General features: G+C 35.9%; 1 protein-coding gene and 1 long non-coding RNA gene across 8 annotated transcripts in view; one reads left to right on the forward strand and one right to left on the reverse strand.

The window, feature by feature from the left end:
* Window positions 1–23979, forward strand: part of LOC103217209 (uncharacterized) — a 104211-nt gene that overhangs the window by 43500 nt on the left and 36732 nt on the right. The window lies entirely within an intron of this gene.
* SLC38A11 (solute carrier family 38 member 11) overlaps window positions 13086–23979 on the reverse strand; it is a 57485-nt gene continuing 46591 nt past the window's right edge. For 3 of the 5 annotated variants that reach the window (XM_007965183.3, XM_007965184.3, XM_073019768.1), the window contains one exon: window positions 13086–14911. In XM_007965183.3, the coding sequence (XP_007963374.2) occupies window positions 14618–14911 (294 nt within the window). In that variant the 3' untranslated portion in view covers window positions 13086–14617. The other 2 variants (XM_073019767.1, XM_007965185.3) reach the window with 2 other exon arrangements.

Consider the following 23979-nt stretch of genomic DNA (forward strand, 5'->3'; position numbering starts at 1 on the left):
AGATTAGGGCATTATAATAGGTGCATCATGGTATCTCAATGTTGTTTTAATTTGCCTTTTACTGATTACATATGATATAGATCATCTTTTCATATGTTTACTAGCTATCTGTATACCTTTGTTGTTGAGGTGTCTATTACGGTGTTTGGCCCATTTTAAAATCAGGTTGCTTTCTTATTGTTGAGTTTTAAGAGTTCTTGGTATTCTGTTTCATTTTTGTACCCAAGAAAATAAGTATCACCTGGGTTGCAAGAGCTATGCTGTCCTCTTAATGATAATATTCTTTATGAAGTTGGCACAGATGCTGGTTCAAGGAGAACATTTCTTGCATAATGACCAGAAGATTATGAATTCACACATTTTTCTTTAACGTTCCAAAAAGGGGCAGACTATGCAATTTCTTCCCTGGAAGGTTGTAGTTAGACTCAATCCCTCTTCCTCCCTCTGAAAAGATACTCCAAAAATGTTTCATTCTTTAAAAATGTATATATTATGGAAAACTTCAAACATATACAAAAAGAAAGAGAAGAGTTTAATAATAATATGCTGTGTCCCTGTTCCCAAGTTTCAACAATTATCACCTTATGGACAATCTTGTTTAATTTGTACCCTCATCTGCTTCCCTTGTTACTTGCTAGATTATTTTGAAGCAAATCTCAGGTATAATTTCATCTATACATATTTCAGTGTGCATAAAAGATGGGATCCTTCACAAAACATAATCACAATATCATTTTCACCCATAAAAATATAAATAATTATTTAATATCTTCAAAGATTCTATCAGTATCTACATTTTCCCATTATTTCACTCTGTCACTCAACTTGTTTGTTGTAATCAGGATCTAAAGAAGATTCATACATTGTAATTGATCAACAGGCCTTTTGAGTCTCTTTTAATCTATAATTTCCCTTCTTTATCTCTTACAGATTGGAAGTTAGATTTAGAGGCTTGATAATTCAAGTTTGATTTTTTCTTTTTACATTCCTACATAGGTGGAGTCGCAATCTTCCTTTGATGACAAATGCTATCAAGTTTTTTCTCTTGCTGATGTTAGGAGCTATTGGTGATCATTGCTTAGATTTATATTTCATTAGAGGGTCATATAATGATGATATTTTAATTCTATCATGCTCTTTGCATTTATTATCCAGAATATTTTAATAAAGAGAAATTTCTCCCATGAATTCTTTGGTTACCCAGCAGTAGAACTTTTAGAAGAAAGCCTACAAAAATGCTTGATTTTCCCCCTTTTACTGGTTTTCTTTTCTTTTTTTTTTTTTGAGACAGAGTTTCGCTCTTGTCACCCAGGCTGGAGTGCAGTGGTGAGAACTCGGCTCACTGCAACCTCCGACTCACGGGTTTAAGCAATTCTCCTGCCTCAGCCTCCTGAAGTAGCTGGGATTACAGGCGCCTGCCCTCAGGCCCAACTAATTTTTTTTTTTTTTGTATTTTAAGTTGAGACAGGGTTTCACCATGTTGGCCAGGCTGATCTTCAACTCCTGACCTCAGGTGATCCACTGGCCTTAGCCTCCCAAAGTGCTGGGATTATAGGCGTGAGCCACTGCGCCCAGCCACCAGTTTTCAAATAATGCTTTGGCTCCCTGGAATTCTCCAAGGATAATGAATGAGTTTTTTGTTGTTGTTTTGTTTTAAAAACATATACAAATCGTATTTTAGGCCACTGGTGTTACTATTCTGATTGATGCTCACATTGTCCCATCTTTGACTAATAGAAACAGACCACTCCAAGACGACTTGCAAGTTATTTTGATACATCTGCCTCTTTGTTTTCTACCATCAAATGATGCTCCATTTTTATCTTGTAACTTTTCTGTCCCACTCCTACAAGGAACCACTTCTCCAAAGAGCCCTGGTTCTTTTCAGTGGGAAAGGCATTTGGAGACCACAATATTGGCATTGCTGTGTTCATTGTATTATGCATTGGTCATTGTTTCTCAGTCATTGCAGTTTATAGAACAAGGAAATATGTTTTTTAAATTTTTGGAGATAAAACATTTTTGAATTCATACACATATTTCCTGTTCAATTTTAAGATGACAGGAATTTTACCAAATGTTATGTATGTATTTTATTTATTTATTTATTTTTGAGGAGGGTCTTGCTCCATCACTCAGACTTGAGTGAAGTAGTGTGATCACTGCTCACTGCAGCCTCAACCTCCTGGACTCAAAGGATCCTCCCACCTCAGCCTCCTGAGTAGCTGGCACTGCAGGTGCATGCCACTACACCTGGCTAGTTTTTGTATTTTTTGTGGAGATGGGTTTTTGCCATGGTGCCCAGGATTGTCTTGAACTCCTGGGCTGAAGTGATCCGCCTGCCTCAGCCTCCCAAAGTGTTGCAATTACAGGCACGGGCCATCTCGCACAGCTTACAAAATTTATTGATGTTACATCTGCCTCTCCTTTATGCCATGTCCAAAATTTTGATTTTTAAGGACACCATTATAATTACTCCTTTGCCTTGAACCATATGCTCACATAGCAGCCATGGAATACAATGCCTACAACACCACAGGTACCTACAATAAGGTTACAGAAAATGGTGCTTGTTTTTGTTGTTTCAAAAAAGGTTCTTTTCCCCCTTAAAGTATGTCTCTAAGAATATAGAGTCAAAGCATTATGCTTTAAATCCATTTGGAACAGATCTTGCCTGATACTTAATATTTTTGGATGGTAGTATTCACTGTTGATGTGTGGCAAATGGACCTTCATGTGTACTTGTGACATTTTAAATTAGTATAGTTTACCTCGATTTTGAGTTTACAGCACAAAAGAGGAAGAGCCTCAAAATTTTTATATTCTCTAATTCAGTAATTCTATTTTTTAAAAAATTATATTAAGAATAACATGAAATACAGTAAAAAGATTCACATGAAAAATGTTCATTAAGTTTATTTATAACACAAATGAGAAATACCCTAAAAACAGAACAATAGCAAAATGATTACGGAACATAGGAAAAGTGGAATGTTATGCAGCTGTTAAAAATCAGATCTCCCTTGAAGAATTTTGATGGCAGAGGAAATGCTCGTAATATGATAGTCAAAAAACCGACCCAAAACCTCTATATAGTATTACTTCAATCTAGTGAAAATATGCATAGAAAAATGACTGTAGGGTAATAAACCAAAATATGAAGTGTGCTAACTTTTTAATATTTATGTTATTATGTTTTACTTATAATGTGCATTTTATAATTTTTAATAAAATAAGACATAAACTGTGATTAATTAAAAATAGGAGACACTGTAAAATATCTACTCGAGTTGAAAAATGACTTTTACAAAAATTATTAAAAACTCTTAGATAAAAAATGTTTGACCATGTAAAATGAAAAACTTCATTAAGTAAAAAATAAAATTAAAAGACAAATACAAAATTTATTTTAATTACTATTAAATTATTCATAATGGCATAATACTATTAATTCATCAAGGAAAAAACCAAGACCCAGTGGGAGAAAATAAGTAAAATACGGTGTATAAAATAATTCAAATGATCAATAAACATAAGAAAAACTCTCACAGAAACCTAGCACATGATAATTTCTTCACTTTAAAGATGAGGAAAGGAAGATCAAAAAGGTCATATCGTTTGCTTACATAAACAGTGACGAAATTCAGATTCAGCCTTGGAACTTTGGATGTCATGTTCTGTCACAATCGGGACTTAGGAAACCAACTGGCCTTCATCTAGATGTGACTTCTTTGGGCTTACTTCCTTTTCCCCCAGCTTTATTCAGGCACAATTGACAAACAAAAATGTTATATATTTAAGATGTACAGCAAGACGTTTTCATGTCTGCATATATTGTGAAATAATTACCATAATTGAGCTAATTAACATATTTATTACCTCATATAGTTACTTATTTTTTGTTTTTCATGTTAGTGAAAACACTTAAGGTCTCTTAGCAAATTTCTAGTATACAATCTGGTATTGACTATAGCCAGTATGGTATACATTAGATCTCTAAAACTTCTTTATCCTGCATAACTGAAACTTTTTACCCTTTGACCAACATTTCTGCCAACACACCCCTCCCAGCCCCTGGCACTCACCATTCTACTCTTGACTTTTATGAGTTTTTGGATTCTACATATAACTGAGATCATGCAGTATTTGTCTTTCTGTGTCTGGCTCACTTCACTTAGCATAATGTTCTCCAGGTTTATCCACGTTTGCAAAAGGCAGGATTTTCTCTTTTTTAAGGAAATTTTTTTTGTGATTCCCCTTATTATCAAAAGTTCTTGAGGTTAGAATGAGGAATATTCCCCTTTCCCTGAACACCAGACCCTCACTAAATTTAAATTAAATTATGTGATGCAGTTACTGCTTGCTTATAAATAGATTATTTTTTAAATTAAGCTATTAATGTCACCAGAATAATTGCATGTTCATTATTATTAAAGTCAAAATGTATTTTAAGTGGCTTTTCAGTCAACTTGGAGAATATGTCTTATGATATTGAATATTTTATATTTAGCCAACCACTTAATCTAGAAGCAACATAAATTTTAGAGTAATTTTTATGACTCTCATATATTTAACTATTAAGTTATCCTCTTTTTGCATTCAAAGTAAGTAGTATATTCAGGCTTTAAATGTTTATCGCAATGATTACGCCGTCCACAGCCCATCTCCTATTTGTTTGATAACAGATATGACTACTCTAAATTCAAAGCATATTCCCATCCTGAAAACTTTCTAACTGACTTATTCATTAGGGTTTTTAAAATACAAACTAGAAATCAACAGGTTGTCTTCAAGCTTTCTTCATTTGTAGCATTATTTCTACCATAGTTAAAAAGAATTTGCCAGTGTGACCAAAATTGAAGGTATGGATGGTGTGTTTCAATTTTAGGCAATGATGGCAAAAAAAAAGTTTTATTTTATCTTTTTGAGGTAAGGTCTTGCTCTGTTGTCAAAGCTGGAGTGCAGTGGTGTGATCACAGCTCATTGCAGGCTCAGTCTCCCAGGCTCAGGTTTCCTACTGCCTCACCCTTGTGAGTAGCTAGGCCCACAGGTTTGAGCCACCACACTCGGCTAATTTTTGAATATTTTTTTGTAGAGATGGGGTGGGGCATGGTTCATGATGTTGCCCAAGCTGATCTCAAACTCCTGGCCTCAAGCAATCCTTCCACTTCAGCCTCCTGAATAGCTGGGACCACAAGTGCATGCCACTCTGCCTGGCTAAATTGGAAAAAAAAGTTTTTGACCACATGAATACAGGTAGAACAGACATAAATGGGCTTAAGTGTTATAGCCAAGAACCTTTTTTCTTCCCCAGGTTCCTGAAAGGTTACCCCACATTCTCATGCGTGACAAAAGCCCCAGTGTGGGCGTAATAGACTCTCCAGTAAGTGACTGCTTATGTAACTGTTCCCTAGCTGATTCTGATAGGTCCTCCTCCCAAGAGACAAGGTCTCTTTTATGCTAGTGCTTCTCAAACTTGACTGTGCACATGAGTGACCTGTGGCTCCTATTAAGATGCAGATTCTGGTTCAGTAGGTTTGAGGCAAGGCTTGAGATTCTGTATTTCTAAAGAGACCCCAGGTCATGCCAATACTTTTGGTCCACAGACTACACTTTTTGGGATAAAGCAGTACAACCACCTCCAAGCTCTTAATCACCAGTAGATGCCGCACATTTGTGCACCCACTTATGGGTTGGATGCATTTGTTTTTATCTGTGGTTAGGGTTCATTCTGCATTTAGTAAATCTTCTCCATTCAAATGGAGCAATTACAGAATTTGCGGATCTATTTGCCACAATTGTTAAAGTTTCTTTAACGTTTCCTGCAAATGATCTTTTCCTTAAGGAAGAAAGCAGGAATTGTGACAAGAAGGAAGAGAATAAGAGCAAGTCTTGCATGCTTCTCAGCACGTGGATAGGCCCAGTGGTAAAATAAACATGAAGTTGTTGTAGGATGTCTCTGGCTCCCTGTGAAATCCCATGCTTCCTGGGGTCCTAAATGCTGGAAATCTGGTGCTTCATGGCACTGCTGTATATCCGCTTTATTGTCTCCATGTTGTCCTCCCTTCCCTTTCTTAAGACCCCTTCAAAAATCATCTGGCATTGTCCAATCCATCCATTTTCTTGAACACTTATTTTGTACAAGGTGGTCTAAACATGGAAAAGAAATGAGTGGCCTCTCTCTATAAAAGACATGCAAAAGTAAATATTAAAGGTGTTCCATAACAGCTGTATTTTATTTCAACAGAAAACACAAGGCAGTTACCTAGAAACTCAGCATGAGAGGAGAACTTAAAAATCATCAAGTTCAATTCTTATCCAGCACTTTGCGGGCAATTGTTTCTCAAACCTTTGTTTAATTTGTTCCAGGAACGGAGGGTTCATTAAGACCCAGGGTAGTTTGTGCCAACACTGGTCAGCTCTAATTGTTAGAAAGTTCTTATTTATAATGGATGACTCCTTCTAGCAAGACATATACTCACAGGTTACAGAGGAAGAAAAGTTATCGTCTGCTGGTGAAGGCTGGGGAAACCTCTTAGAGTAGGAGGTATTTGGACAGAATCTTATACTCTACTGGAATTTAGGAAAGTAGAGAGAAGTTGGGAGGGCAGCATTCTCATTCTCTTAGAATTACACTTTCTAATTCTTCATCTAGATCCTCTAATTATGCTCCAGTGTTAATGGATATTCCTACTCTGAATACTAAAAAGCCATCAACAATGTGTCAGACACCATAGTATCATTCCATAGTTGATATTTGAGAAAACAGGTAGGCTTTTCAAATTCCCCTCACTCATAAAGCAGATGATTATCCACCCACTACAGCTGGGTCTGCTTTAATCTAATTCTAAAAGGCTAGATTTATCCAGAGGGCAAACGAAGTAGGCAGACACACAGCTGTTGTTTGGAGAACAGTACAGTGTTGGGGTGAAAAATAACACTGGCTAAAGATAAGCTCAATAGATCTGTCGGAGCACAGCTTTAAGCCATGTGGTTTCACTGCATAGGGAAACCACAGTGGGAGCTGGTCAACCCTGTTACCCATCTGGATCGGACGGTTTCTATTTAAAGCCATTAACCCAAGTTTTAGTTTTATGCAAGGCAGAAGTTTTCTGGGCTTCTCTTTTCATGGAGAACAAAGTGACCAGAAATGTAATTCAGAATATAAATGACAGAGTACATACGTGTAAGGGAATGGAAAACATTTGTATTGATAACTTCCATGTGATTTATTTGTTTATTTATTTATTTATTTATTTATTTATTTATTTTTGAGACGGAGTCTCACTCTGTCGCCCAGGCTGGAGTGCAGTGGCACGATCTCAGCTCACCAAAACCTCCGTCTCTGGGGTTCAAGGGATTCTCCTGCCTCAGCCTCCTGAGTACCTGGGATTACAGGTGCCTGCCACCACGCCCGGCTAATTTTTGTATTTTTAGTAGAGATGACATTTCACCACGTTGGCCAGGCTGGTCTCAAACTCCTGACCTCAGGTGATCCACCCACCTCGGCCTCCCAAAGTGTTGGGATTACAAGCGTAAGCCATCGTGCCCAGCTGTGATTTTTTTTTAGAAAGCGATTAGCATTTGTGTTGGGATTAAAACAATGATAAGGTGTGGGGTAAAGGTTTTTGTTTGTTTGTTTGTTTTTTGAGGGGGTATAGTGGGTCTCCTAGAAGTCTGGAGGTGCTGGGACCTCCCTGAGGAAGTTAGAGGGAAATATTCCTTGTTAATTCGGAGAAGGAGATGCAACATGAGAGGAGGAGAGGAGGAGCTCAGACAGGGAAGTCTGAGAACTGGTGGAAGGCCTTTCTCTGGGATATGACCCTTCCTTGCAAGCATTCTAAATCTTCAAGAGACGCAACAACAGTATCAAAACATTTACACGCTGCATGATGTAAGTGGATTTTCATGGAAATGATGAAAGGATTGTGTTTTGGATCTAAAATATTATGGAGCTTTAAAGATATGGAACAAAAGAATAATGGTTTATGGCAGCATAAGGACATATGAGAAAGAAAGCCCGAAGAATTTGGAGGAACTATGGAGTAGGCTTTGAACTGTGGAAGGGGCATGTCCACAGCTGACATTTAGGTTTCACATATAAAATTCCTTGCTCCTAGGACACTTTACACCTGAAGCTAACTTTTTTTTAAATTGCTTATTTTCTTTTAAGAAATGTCTACTTGGAAAGGTCAGGCTATCTTGTAGAATATGGAACATCTCCCACTATGTTTGTACAATTGAGTAGACCCTACAAAGTCCTAGGATTTTCTAAGCCCTGTTTTTCTAAATGTTTAAGCTTATTTCCTTTCCCTTGTCTATATTTATAGCTTTAAAAAAATCTAAATTTATTTTGAAATGCTTTGAGACACAAAGCACGTAAAACTCAAGGTCATATTACTAAATTTCCACTCTATGTCGTTCACGTAGGGACACAGTAGTTAAAAACTGTAGCTTAGACAATTCTTAAGACTTAACAAGAAGGCTAAATTTTGTTAGAAAAGTCATGAATCACTCAAAGACTGCCTTCCTGAAATAAAATAATTTTTCCTTTTTCTTAGAAGATACTTTATTGTTTTATCTTCCAGCACCTAAAGATTTAAAGAACAATGTTGTTATGTGATGGGAGTTGACTGTAAGAAGCCTGAACTGAATTCCTTTTTCTGGAACTGGCCTTGCTATACTCTGGCAAAACAAAATTTTGAAAATGACAAATACGTAGCTGCCACTGGGCCTTGGAAATATGTTTCCAAAGTCTTTGAAAATTTAAACTGCAAGCTGAGATATAGCTTGAAGTGTTTCTCTTAAATTGTTCTTAAACTGCCTCTTCTCGGCGCTATATTAAATTACTAAGCTGTCTGTTGAAGTTAAGCAAGGTGATGATTGTACCTAAACAATAAATGCATTTGGGTTTAAAGTTTTGACTCTGTTTCTTTTGAAATAATATTAAGTGAAGGGGATTAATATAGGTTTTCCTGCTAGGGTATAAATTAAAAGGGATTAAATACACATAAATTAGATAAATTCAAGTCATTAAATGTTTATCAAGCATCTTAAATAAGTAAGATATATGAGCATACACTGGCAAAAAATAAAACTATGACATTGTCTCAGGTGTCAAGGAGCTTATAATTAAGAAAAATACAGGTACATGTTTATTTAGTGTCAGAAAAGTGAAAAAAATATATGCAGACTGGTGTGTACTTGAGTGGTTTTAAGACTATTTCAAGTAACTTCTCTGAAGGGTCTATGCATAGTAAAGAAAAACAAATAACCAAATTTAATTATCTAAGCTGGCTTGTTGGATGAATGATCACGTCACATTGCTACTTTACTGAATGACAATCATTATAGCTGAAAATATCCAATAAAATAATTTGTGTGGCTAGAGGTGCAATTAACCATCTTCTCTTTTATACCATAAATCTCACATCAAATACTTACGTGTTTACTACATTTACTACATTCCAAGGTGCCACACTATAAGAGGCTTTAAGACACACTCTTTGTTCTCAAGGAATTTTTAGACTGATTGGCCAGACAAGGTTCCTTCGTATAACACTACTAACAAGAATTCCAGAGCAGGAAGAACTAATTTGCAGTTAGAGTTGTCAGGAATGGCACATGGGGAAGACAGGAGTATTGATAGAATTTTGATGGGGGTATTGGACATTTCAGATGAAGGAATGATAAGAATTCAGGGGTAAAAGTTAAAGGTGTACAGAACATTTTTAGGGTAAAGAAATGTTTTAGTTATGTTAGAATAAATTGTTCCTTCCTGCAGTCATGAGTGGTAAGACCAAAATAGCATGTTGAGGACATATTAGGAAAGCTTTCAGTAGAGACTGCAGAGTGAGTACATCATTCTACAAGCAAAAGAGTTTCATGGAAAGCTTTTGAGCAAGCAAGTGGTCAGAAAGCATTAGTTATCAAAGCATTTGTTTAATAAGATTCTTGAAGTGATACATAAATTATCTTGGCAGGAGGAGTCTGAAGGCAGTATGCTCAGGTAAGTGGCCTTACCATTAGTTAGCGTGTGAGTTAGTGTATTAGTCCATTTTCATGCTGTTGGTAATACATGTCTGAGATTGGCTAATTTATAAAGAAAAAGAGGTTTAATGGACTCACATTATGGTTCTATGTGGCTGGGGAGGCCTCACAATCATGGCAGAAGGTGAAAGGCATGTCTTACATGATGGCAGACAAGAGAGAAGAATGAGAGCCAAGTGAAAGCAGAAACCCCTGATAAAACCATCAGCTCTTGTCAGTCTTATTCACTACCAAGAGAGCAGTATGGGGGAATCTGCCCCCATGATTCAATTATCTCCCACTGGGTCCCTCCCACAACACACGGCAATTATGGAAGCTACAGTTCAAGATGAGATTTGGGTGGGGACACAGCCAAATCCTATCATTTGGTAAGGACCAGAATCAAGTGAGAGTTAGAAATGAAGAACAGAATAAATCTGCTTTTTGTTTGTTTTTGTTTTAATGGAGCATTTACATATTACCATACATGAATACTATCATAAAAATGCCAAAGTGAAATGTATTGATAATCTTTATTATCAATGAGCAAACATTAATGGAATGAAAAAGTGTCTTATAAAAGACAACCACATAAATTCTTTATCTGAATGATGTTATCATTCATAACCCAGTTTTACTCATGTTCCCTATGCAATTTTCCAAGTAAGCCATTCTGCTGAGAGTTTAGTCCTTGGAAAACTTTATGTTCTTTTGAGAAACTGATATATTTTCTTCCTTCTCACAATGGTAGCCATAAAGCTCAGACAACCTTCCCTGAGTGCTGGCAGGCTCAGAACCAGGCCTGTAGCTTAACCAGCATAGCTGTATTGATTTGGGGTTGTAATCTCTATTTTCTTCCGTGTTCATTCTCCTCCCATGTCCTTTGTCATTGCTCTTCACTAATGACAATAATGACTTCACTATTGTCTTGGTTTCTCCTCTTCTCACTGTGTCTCTAAATGATTTTTCAAAGAGGCAAAGTATAACACATTTAATATGTACCTATTGCTCTCCCTTCTACATCTCCAGTCTCATTTTCTTCCCTGAGATCTAGCATGGTATTCCTACATCTTGCTTGTATTGTGTCCCAGCCTCTAAATAAATGGCTCCATCTAGCACTTTCTTATGTCCAACTTCCAACCTTTTTCAAACGTGATCCCTGAGCCAGCAGCAGCACCTGGTAACTTTTCAGAAATACAAATTCTGAGGCCCCACTCCAAGTGCTGAATCAGAAACTGCGGGGGTGAAGCCCAGCAATCTGTGTTTCAACAAGGCCTCCGGGTGATTCCGACAGATGTCCAAGTTTAAAAGCCACTACTCTAGACAAAGACTGGGCTCTTTTCTTTCTCTCCTGGTCTATGTGTTCTCTAGCTCACAGCATCTCTGGTCCACTCTACATACTTGCTCTGCTATCATGGCAAATTCTTTACACATTTTTTAGAATAAGCATAAATTCTTAAGAGCACTGATTCTATTGAGGGAGCAAATTATTATCCTTGTCACAGTTAGTAAAGCATTTATGGGTACCCTCACTGATGAGTGACCATGAGTTCACTCACGGTCACTCATTGATTCATGCTTGGGCCACTCTTGGACAACCTGACAACATTTGCTCCAGTCAATAGCCACCCCTAATTAAAAGACAGGGTATAATTCCTTTCCTAAGCAAGGCTACAGCACATAAACCAGGAGGAGACCTGTTCTGTTCAATAAATGTATCTTTAATTAAGTAGATGTGTATCGTATGACTTCAGCAGAGGACTCACTGAAAACTTCTTAGTTTGGTAAAATGGATGCAGTCTCCGTTTAAGAAAGACAAGAGGCAACAATTATTGTTCGGCATCATTGGAAATAGTCCAGGCAAGGCAGTTTACCTGTTCTCCCATCCAAGTATTAACCAGGCCAGACCATGCTCAGCTCCCAAGATCAGATGAGATCTGGTGTGTTCAGGGTGGTATGGTCATAGACAGTTTACCCATTCTGATGTTTGATGATGGTTCAAGTTAGTGTTGATAATAAAGACTCTATAATAAGCGAACAATGACTCAATTTCTAAATTACACAGATGCTATCCAACTTGTATCCTTAAAGGAAGTGTATTGCTAGATGTTCTCATTTGTGTGTAAAGATACGGTTCCTGCCTACCACCACCTTTTTAAAGTTAAGAAGCACTTTATACATTTAAGTGTAGTGACAGCTTCAAAAACTTGTTTAAAACCTTCAAGTTGCTTTGTTAGGGGCAACAAGTGGCAGGGATGGAAAGATTTTCAGGGGAATCCCTTATTGAACTGAGGCAGAAAATAGATTGGGGGGTGGGGTTCTTGTAGTTATGCATGGTGGCAAAATAAGCATACAAGTATTCTTGCCAAATAAATGTGAGTTCCTAAGATTTATTCAGTTATAATTGGAAAGATGTCGGTAATCCATGCAGCTAATAACTGGGTCATAAGCAGTCTTGTTCTACAGCTGATTAAAAACAAATAAACCAATACATATTTATTAGGTACTAATGAGGCGCTCCCTTCCTACCAGGAGCTTTCATCTACTTGAAGAGTATGAAGCAACACTGAAGTACAAGATAAGAGATGGTTACGTGCTAAATTATGTTATCCTTGACATACTTTTCTTTGTACATGTTTAGAGATCTCATCCCTCATGACTTTATTTAATAACTATGTAGGTCAGTGTTTCTCAGTCATGAGCAATGTAAGGACAGACTGTGGCAAAACTTACTTACATTTCCTCATTTCTTACATGGAATGAAAGCATTTTTATTATATTTTACCTAAACACGTACCAATCTAAAAACAGGCACAAACTGCTTAGCCTATGACCCTTAACTATAAAAAACAAATTTATAAGTTAAATACAGAAAAGTTATTCAACAGAATTTAAATTAATTTAGTGGCAAGGATAATATTTTATTGAAAAAACAAATCACCACTAAAACCCTGAGCATGGTTCTACCTGCTAAAATGCATCCTCCTTTGTGTTCAATAGGCCTTTCTCACTGTGAGTCACACAGTGACTCAGCTCTTGCCACTTTATTCAAACTACTATGAACCTACCCTTTATACACTTCCTGTAGGTTTTTTTTTTTGCATTTGATTTGTACGAACTTATCATATATGTATTAACTCTGCTTGTGATAGTTTCTTGTTATTTGATAACAATTAATATAGTGCCACAGATGAACAACCTGATTGGAATACAAATGAAATGGAAATCTTAGGTGATACTCTATATAAGGAAGCCAACCAGATGGCCCCAAATTTTCATGTTACTTTTTAAAGACTGTCATAGATACAAAGACACAAAATCCTCATTAAAAAATCATTTAAAAATCGTCAGTAAACCGAGGGCATCTGTGGTGGGCACAGCTGTGTGTCCCAGATACCCCTGTAAGGAAGCATGTATGTGGTGACGAAGCTATCAGTAGACCACCACCAGCTCTCAGTTCCTTTAGGGTTTGCTCTGCTGCAAAAAGCTGCCTAGCCCAAGAACTCACCCTTCTCCAGATGCTCACATTCAATGACTGATGGAGGCAGCCATATCAAAACCGGGTTATTACTCCCGAACAGGGACAACTCTGATGGGTCATGTACGCACCAGCTTCCCTGTGGAGTTGGCTGAGGTCAGCCTGCATTGCAGTTCTACCTCTCCCTACCAACCCTGCTTTCCCCTCTCTCCCATTAGTTATGATAAACTCCATCTCACTATCTGCTCCCAAAGACCCAGTCAACAAGAGCTCCCAGAAATCTCTCTGAGGAACCCCCAGTGGACTGAGAAAGCTTCTTCGGTAGCCCTGATTCTTCTTACACGTTTCTAGTTTCAAAGTTCAGCTTCCCGTTGTATATTCCTGACAGCACGGAAAATTCAACAGGTCCATATCACCAGTCTCTTAGGTTCTTGCCACAGAAAACGGCTTTTTTTTTTTTTTTCTGTTTTAGAATGGCACTACCATTGTATTCCCACAGCAGCAGCAGATGGGAGGTGATTTTGATTCTTCACTCACCTCGCTCCTCACAGCCAGTTTATGATTCAGGCTTCCTCACAAGGAGAGGTCTGTGCTCATTTCTTCAGGGATCCACTTCCCTTTAAATAAGGGATGCTGCTGAAATTATAATGGAGATCTCTTTGCTCTTGGGATATGTCTTCTTTTCAATAGTTATGGGTTTCCCTTCTCTTCAGTTCCACAGATTTTTAAGGACAAATAAAATGCCCCCCACCCCCGACCAAAAGACATCTACACAAAATTTCAACCCACAATCTCCTACTTATCTTGGAGCACAATATACTGGTTTGCATATTAAATAAAAGGGGGAAAATGCTAAAGGCTTCACTCTCCCTTCTTCCATCAGCATTAGTGTAGTGCAGTCATTAGAACAAAACACTTATTTTGTTCCAGTTAAAGGTGAAATACATTCAATTTTTCTTTTATCTTTGATATTGCACTAAAGAGTCATGAAAGCCAAGTCTTGAAAAATGCCAAAATAACAATTTTATATAATATAAATACAGACTAAAACATGTAAATGTTATGTATTTTAAAGTCTATGAAAACATACATTTTTTTAAAGCAGTCAACTCATTGAAAGATACTAATATTTAAAATAGAAAGTTGTGTTGTCTGCTGAATATGAGACTCTGAGGTATTTGTGAGCGAGAAATTGTCAGGAAAGCAGTAGAACATTTCCTGCCCGTGGGTGCAGTCTTGAGGATTTGTAATAGTCATGACGAATCCAAAAACCATCACCGCAGCACCAATGGGAAGCATGACATAAGACATAATCTTATCGGAGTGTGTCCTTGGTTCTTCAGACAGTTTCAGATAACAGGCTGATGGAATGATAAAAATGAGGGGAGTTGCACAGAGCACACCCTGCATGTTGAAAACAAGAAACAAGATAATGTGACTAGATGGAAACATTCTTCGGACAGCTTTGAAAAGCATTTACAAAATGTGTTTTTCATGCACATGTTAAACATGTGATAGGTTCAGATGAATCAAACAAAGGGAGGAAAAATAATTCCAAGAAAGATGTAGAAATAGGCGTTGCCTTTTCCACTGGCATATTTACAAATGAAAATAATGAAATAGTACAACAGCTTATCAGACTTAAGAAAATATTATCAGAAAATAATATAGAAAATAAAGCAGATAATAGGACTGACTTCTGCACTCTTGAAATTTCCTGTATTTTCAGTTCATCATATTTCCTTATATTCTTCATTAAAACTATTGTGTATCCACTATGCCTTTCAAACACGAACGGTCTATTTGTCATTTGTGTATAAGAGGGAAATTTTGGAAAATTGTATAGGGGCCATGATGTCTTTCTTCTTTACCTGAGCTTGTATGGAAGTTGTGCCTATCTGTGTGAGAAAGAAAAACCATAACCCTAAGGCATTTAACATGAAATAGCATTTCTAAATGCTCTTTCAAATAAAACTAAGCACATTAATTGCTGAGAAAGTTGACAGCAGAGCTAAATGACTATAACTCATTCACCGTTGCCTGCATTAGCTAGGAATAAAGCCAGCCTAAGGAGGAATGTCAGATTTAAAATAATGAGTGGTAGAATTGTCTATTATAAAAAATACCAACAGCTATGGATGTCAAAGGAAGAGACTTTCCCCTTGAGTAGGCCTAATTCGCAATAGAAACTTAGCAAATAATATAAATGTTAACATTTAATACATTTTAGGTAATATGTTTTTCTAATTATGTTAAATTTTAATTATAGTATATTTAACAATGTAACATACATTAAAAATTTTATGACCGATATTCTCTTAAACCATAAAACATGTTTTTTAAAAATAAATTTTATTGTGTATATTTGAGGTTTATAACGTGATGTCATAGAATACATATAGATAGTAAAATGGTTATTGTATTGAACTAACATATCTATCATCTCACATAATTATTTCTTTGGTGATGAGAGCAGCTAATATCTACTTATTTAACAAAAGTCCCAAATATAACACAATTTTATAAATTACAGCCCTCATATTGTACATTAAATCTGTAGACTTGTTAATCCTACATATCTGCTACTTTGAATTCTTTGACCTACCTCTCTACATTTCCTCCTTTTGTTTCCTGTCCCTAGTAATCACGGTTTTATTCTTTTATCTCTAACTCTATATATTAGACATTTAAAAAAATATTCCATACATAAGAGAGATCATGTAATGTTTTGCTTTATGTGTCCAGCTTATTTCACTTAACGTTCTTCAGGTCTATTCATGTTGTGGCTAATGGCAGGATCTCCTTTTTCAAGGCTGAATAATATTCCATGTTATAGACAGATCTATATGACATTCTCTGTATCCATCGATACATCAATGAACACTGAAGTTGTTTCCATCTCTTCACTATTGTGAATAATGCTTCAATGAATGTGGGAGTATAGATATCTTTATGAGGTGGTGATTTCATTTTTTTTTTGAGTATATACCCATAATAGAGATTCCTGGGTCATATGGTGGTTCTATTTTTAATTTCTTTAGGAACCTCCATTCTGTTTCCCATATTGACTATTCCAATGTACATTCCCACCAGCAACGTACTAGGGTTCCCTTTTCTCCACACTTCTGTCAACATTTGTTATTTCTGTTCTTTTTGATTATAGCCATCCTAAAGGTTATGAAGTGATATCGTCTAGTGGTTTTAATTTGTGTTTTCCAGATGATTAATGATGTTGAGCACTTTTTTGTATACCTGTTGGCCATTTTCATGTCTTCTTTGGAGAAATATCTGCTAAGGTCTTTTGCCCATTTTTTAATCAAGTTAATCATTTTTCTGCTATGGAGTTATTAGAATTATTTGTAACTTTTTAATAGTAATCCTTTATCAGTTAGATTGTTTGCAAATTTTTTTTCCCAATCTGTACATTGTCTTTTCATTTGTTGTTGTTGTTGTTGTTGTTGTTGTTTCACTGCAGAGGCCTTTTAGTTTGATGTAGTCCTATTTATTTATTTTTGGTTTTATAGCCTGAGCTTTTAGTGTGATATTCAAAAAAATCATTTCCAAGGCTAATATCAAGGAGCTTTTACCCTATGTTCTCTTCTAGGAATTCTATAGTTTCAGGCCTTACATTAAGGTATCTTATCCATTTTGAATTGATTTTTGTGTATGGTGTAAGATCAGGGTCCGATTTCACTCTTTTGCATTTGGGAATCCATTTTTCCCAGCATCATTATTGAAGACTATCCTTTCCCCATTGTGTCCTCTTGGTGCCCTTGTAGAAAATTAGTTGACCCTATATGTTTGGATTTATTTCTTGGCTCTCTTTTATGTTCCATCAGTCTATATTTGTGTTTTTATGTCAGTACCATACTGTTTTGATTACTGCAGCTTTGTAATATCATTTGAAATCAGGAAGTGTGATGCCTTCAACTTTATTTTTCCTTTCAATACATATTGTTTTTTCTATTTCTGTGAAGAATGCCATTAGAATTTTGATAAGAATTATGTTGAATTTGTATATTGCTTTGGGTAGTATGGCCATTTTAACAATATTAATTCCATTCACAGGATATCTTTCCATTTATTTATATATTCCATTTGTTTGTGTCTTTTTCAATTTCCTTCATCAAGATTTTATAGTTTTCAGTACACAAATTTTTCAACTCTCTGGTTAGATTTGTTCCAGAATATTTTTTGATACTATCATAAATGACATTGTTTCCTTGATTTCTTTTTCCGCTAGGTTATTATTTGTGTATAAAATGCTACTGATTTTTGTATGTTGGTTTTGTATCCTGCAACTTTACTGAATTAATTTATCAGTTCTAACACTATTTTTTGGAACCTTTGGGGTTTTCTACATATAGGATCATGTCATCCGCAAATAGAAATAATTTTACTTCTTCTTTTCCAATTTGGAAGCCTTTTATTTCTTTTTCTTGTCTGATTGCTTTTGCTAGTACTTCCAGTACTATGTTGAAGAGAAGTGGTGAGAGTGGGTATCCTTACCTTTTACTGGATCTTAGTAGAAAAGCCTTCAGTTGTTCCCTATTAATTATGATGTTAGCTGTGGGTTTTTCATAAATAGCCTTTATTATGTTGAGGACTTTTCTTTCTCTAAACTGCTAAAAGAGTTTCTATCAAGAAATGATGCTAAACTTTGTCAAATTCTTTTCCTGCATCAGTTGAGATAATCACATGTTTTTTGTTTTTTTTCTCTCTCTCTTTTTTTTTTTTATTTTTATTTTTTTATTTTTTGAGACAGGGTCTCACTCTGTTGCCTAAGTTAGAGTGCACTAGCATGATGACAGTTCAGCCTTGACCTCCCAAGCTCAAGTAATCCTCCCACCTCAGCATCCTGAGTTGCTGAGACTACAGGCACATGCTACCATGCCTGGCTAACTTTTGCAGAGACGAGGTCTCACTATGTTGCCCCAGCTTGTCTCGAACTCCTGAGCTCAAGTGATCCTCTTGTCTTAGCCTCCCAAAGTGCTGGGATTACAGGTGTCAGCCACCACACCCATCTGATCTTGTGGTTTTTGGTTTTCATTCCCTTAATATGACATTTCACAAATGTTGTTCTCTGAAATAATAAAATGTAAGTTTTTAATATATAAAATCAATAACAAATGTGATATTACTTTACAACTAAATGCAAGTTTTCATAAACTACGTTTTTCTAAATTTTTAAAGTTAATTTGTAAGCATATACAAAAGTAGAAATAGTATAATGAAAACCTATGCAACTATCACCTATGGTTTAAAAGCTTTTTGACACATTATTTTGGTAAGTTTTCTCCAGGGAAAATAACAGCAAAGTGAATTTGAAGTTGGATGATGTAAAATTATAAATTGTACCTTAAAAATAGCTTTAAAATAACCATATTCTCACACTAGTTAATAAAATTGCTGTGTGTTTTATACAAAGCACTCTCTCCATACCAGAAATATTATGACTATGATCCCAATTATACAACTTTTTGAATTTTTACAAAAACAAAAGTATCCAGAGAAAGAGTAGTAGGGACCACACTGCATGGAAAATATTTCCAAAGTAAGAGACATAAGAATGAGAAAATACCAAAAAATACCAAAATCATGTTCTAATTTAGAATATATGGAAAATATACTTTTGCCATTCATAGCACCTGAATACAAATTAATATCTACAAAGGTATACAAAAAATAAACAATTAGTTGTTATATGACTAGAATGAAATGTATTATGGATTCCATAGATTCTATCATAATATTTGGAATTAACAGTGCTTTTTAAATTGTGAAAGATACAGTAACACTTGGTCTGTATTTATAATGAAAAGTATTACCCTCTGATTTCTTTAAAATAACAATTTATGAAAACAACAAAAAGTAATTCAAATACAAATATGTGTATGTGTGTGTGTCTGTGTCTGTATATGTGTGTGTGTGTGTGTGTGTTGTAGTCTTCTCTTTGTAGGCACAAACATGTGGCTAATTCATCTGGAACTATAGATTGTGAAAGTACTATCAGAATGAAAACTGCCCCCAGCTTCTGCTAAGAAGCTGTCATCAGTCAGCCTTTTGGTATTCTTCCAAACTTAACTTGCTGTGCAGTGCGAAGCAATGGGTGTTCTGTTTGTTATAATTCTTAAGTGCTGAGAAAGTAGCAATTAGAGGAAAGACTACATAGTTCATATTTGTACTAGAAGGATTCCAGTTCAGTATCTTGTTTAGATACCAGCTACTTTCTTGATATTTAAAAACTCAGTCTTACTAAAGGTTGTTGCTAGAAGTCAAGATCAGGAGTAAAATGATAGTGTGGTTGCATCTGATCTATTCCCTACGAACTAGTCCAGATTATTTGCTCTATTTAATTAGACTTGCTTAGGGATACACCACTGGCTTTGGAATAATTTTTGAAATTGCTTGACAGGATGTAAAATCATAACTGCTTATTAAAAAGACAATAAAATATAGTCTAATTTATAAAGGCAGGACAACACTTATTAATTGATAACAACACTATGGATGTCAGGGCATTTTGCAGTTTGCTGGAGAGAAAGGACAGAAGCTATTGAAAATTTTTATTGCCAGTACAGATTGAAAAAGTGTCTGAATTTTCCTACCTGAAGAGAAATTTCTCAAATGATGCAAGGAAGCTGGAAACTAAATAAAATAATGCTTACACATCTTCTAAATTTCTACTTCATAATCAATCTAAACTCATGAAATTCACTCCAATACTTCAAAAAGAAACTCTCTCTTGCTCAGGAAGTCTTTGGCGATTGGGACTATGGCTTGCTCACCCCAAAGACTGTATTTCTCTATCTGGGCCCTTGCTGGCATTTGGCTTGCTTTCTTCCTTCCACTGTAAACCACACATAAGGCTTGTTGAGCTGGTTACGCTGGCCACAGGCACCAGCTGCTTCATTTTCTCTCTTTGTACTGCTGCAAGTAGAAACCCATAGGGCCCAATTACTGCGGATGCCTCTTTTCTCCAATAGCAACATTAGTGCTAAGATGCTGGATTCTTGTTACCAAGAATAGTGCTTATATTTATTTGATTTGCTTCTAAAATGAAACCTTTAAAACTTAGTGTGTGTTTGCTTTGGAAAAATATTTCACTGTTGTCTACTGCCATGCAAACAAGAAAAAAAAGGAAAGCAAAGTTCTATTTTTTTAATTTAATAACTAATATTACTTCAATTCATTTTATTCTGTCTTATTTGGTGATACTAAATAGTAGCATTTCCTTACTTTGCAAGACCTGATTCATCTCATCTGTGAAGCTCATTATTCTACTTATTCAGAAGCCAAAATAAAAAAGAATTCCTAAAGTACTAAAATTGTTATCTAAGATAAAAGCTATTAACTACATTTCTAAAGTCCTACAATTACTAAGATGAAAGTTATTAACTAAAAATTATTAAGACAAAAACCTTTTAGTTTCATTTTATTTCATCTCCTGGTACGTTTTAACCCATCATTAAAGTTTATCCATATGTATCATAGATTACTCTTAACCTTTCTTATAGATAAACTCAATGCATAGATATTATAACGTTAGAAAGTGGATAGAGAAATGAGCATAATCATTTTACACAATTTAAAATCTTATGCTTAGGAAATCTCAGAGTAGTGTAATGGTTTAAAATGTGAGCTTTAGGGTCCAAATGCCTGTGTTCAAATCTGAATTTTTTTACTTGTAACTAGTATGACCTCAGACTATTTAATCATGCAGTGCCTTAGTTTCTTCATCTGTCAATTTAATATAGATAAAAGGAGATGATACTGCAAAGCACCTGGTACAGAGTAAGTACTCAATACATGGTAGCTTACATTATTATTATTATTCATTTTTTATTTTTTAAGATGGAGTATTGCTCTGTTACCCAGGCTGGAGTGCAGGGGTGCAATCTCGGCTCACTGCAACCTCTGCCTCCTGGGTTCAAGCAATTCTCCTGTCTCAGTCTCCCAAGTGACTGGGACTACAGGCATGTGTCACCACACCCAGCTAATTTATTTATTTTTTATTTTTTGTATTTTTCAGTAGAGACAGGATTTCACCATATTGACCAGGCAGGTCTTGAACTCCTGACCTCAGGTGATCCGCCTGACTCAGCTTCTCAAAGTGCTAGGATTACAGGCATGAGCCACTGCGCCCTGTCCACATTATTATTATGAAGTGGAGCACAGCATGCTTTAAGTTATTTCTAAAGTGTTGCATGATCCAGCATGTATTAGTTACTAACAGACATGACGCTTGATTTGGCTCTATTAGACATGGTAAGTATCCACACAAAAAAGAGTTGAGTAAAGATGTGAATACGTTCTTATAAATACCAAAAGATGTACTGATGTGGAAAACACTTATTCTCAGGTGGTCTGAGAATGGAGATCCTAGAGTTTATTAATTCTTACAAAGTGCTTTAAAACTAGTATAATTGTCTTGGGCGATCAGGTCATAACAGACAATTTGGCAGTCTAATTTTTAATGTATGTCTATATAATCAGGTTTCAAAAACAACTAAAGATCTAGTCTTTGGCCTATGCAAAATTGGGAAGAAGGTAAAAGTTACCCTTGACACTTGCTTACTTTCCTATGAGCTTTCCTTCCACTGTTGGTAGAATAGATAATTACCAGTCTCCTGAGGTTTTGGAAACTGCTTACTCCTCACTTTCCATTTACAAGAAAGTCCCCAGTAGGGTCCCTGACTGAATTCCCTCCTGCCTTTGTATGGAATTTCAAATCAAAATGGCATCTGGATGACATAGTAACTTGGGCATTGACAATAACACCTTCACCTATGCCTCAATTCTCAATGAAATGAGTAAATGATGACTTAGGATCCCATCTGTACGGGTTTGCCCTCCCTGTGGTGCATGACCAATAAATGCTAACCGGCGGTGATTCAACGAGAAATTCTGTAAGGATTGAGAAGATTAGCCACTTTGTAGTGGTAGAACAACTTCCATTCCTATCTTAGCAAATGGTATAATTACTCTAGCTCCACAAAATAAAACCAAGACGTCATTCTGCTCCTGTCTTCCCAATGGAATCTGTGTCACCAAATTGTGCCAATCTTTTCTCAAAAATGTGTTTTGGGAATCCGTTCACTTCCCTCTGTCTTCTTCTTCTTTTTCTCTTTTTTTTTTTTTTTTTTTTTTTTTTTTTGAGACAGGGTCTCACTCTGTTGCCCAGGCTGAAGTGCAGTGGTGCCATTGCAGGTCACTGAAACCTCTACCTCCTGGGCTCAAGCAATCCTCTCACCTCAGCCTCTCGAGTAGCTGGGACTACAGGCACGTGCCACCAAACACAGCTAATTTTTTGTAGAGACGGGGTTTCACTATGTTGCCCAGGCTGGTCTCCAACTCCTGGGCTCAAGCAATCCATCCACCTTGGCCTCCAAAAATGCTGAGATTACAGTGTGAGCCACCGTTCCCAGCCTCCTCTGTCTTCATCACCTATATTGCAGTTGAACTTTTATGTTTATTTGTGAGAATGCATAGATCCTTTCTTATCACATTCATCCTTATATTCTATTGTGTGGCACATAGTAATTAATAAATACTTGACCAGTGAATAAAGGAATTAGAAGTTGCACTGGATCTTAAAGTCTTTGTAAAATGTAGACAGAAATGAAAGAAAAATAATTGTTATAGGAAATAAAAAGCAGATAAGACAAAGAATAATGGAAAGAATTGATATGGCTTATTCACAGGCCAAAAAATAAGACTGACTAGAGCTGAGCATAGATTTTTGGGAAGTAAATGGGAAATAGTTTTACATAGAAGACAAGATTGTAGAAGCAACAGAATTTATACTTGCTCTGGTAGGAAAATGCCGATAAACTGAAAGCAGAACTTAAATATAAGATAGTTGAAACAGAGCTGGGATTAATTCAACTGTGATATTATGAGGACTTCTATTTGGATGATGGCAGTGCAGACTATAAAAGAAAGGTCTGGAGAGAGAAAAATATGTAAATAAAAAGAAATTGTGTCATAGCAAGTGAATGGATATAACTTGAATCCTTTCATATTTTTCATAAATTTCACTATATTATTTTTCAGCAAAGAAAAGTCCATATCCCCTTAATTTATAGCTATTTTTAGTAACATTTATGTGTTGTAGTAAATGAGATATACAAAAGATAAACTCTAAACCAGGGTTTCTCAATCTCAGCACTATTGACATTTTGGATCAGATAATTCTTTGCTGTAAGAGGCCTGCACATTGTGGGATGTATATCCCTGTCCTCTGCCCACTGGAAGCCAATAGCACTGCCCACCCAGTTGTGACAACCTCATAGGTCTCTAAACAACCACTGCTTTAAAACTATATAGTTCCATAAAGTGCACAGAATCATCATTGAAAATATTTACTATTATAAACATATTTTCATTCCACTTCAAAAGTGATACTTTTGTTAAGGAAAATAAATCTTATGTTAAATGTGATCATTATCTTTTACAGAGAATTTTAGGAG

Source organism: Chlorocebus sabaeus, chromosome 10, assembly GCF_047675955.1.
Source record: "Chlorocebus sabaeus isolate Y175 chromosome 10, mChlSab1.0.hap1, whole genome shotgun sequence".
Taxonomy (NCBI): Eukaryota; Metazoa; Chordata; class Mammalia; order Primates; family Cercopithecidae; genus Chlorocebus; species Chlorocebus sabaeus.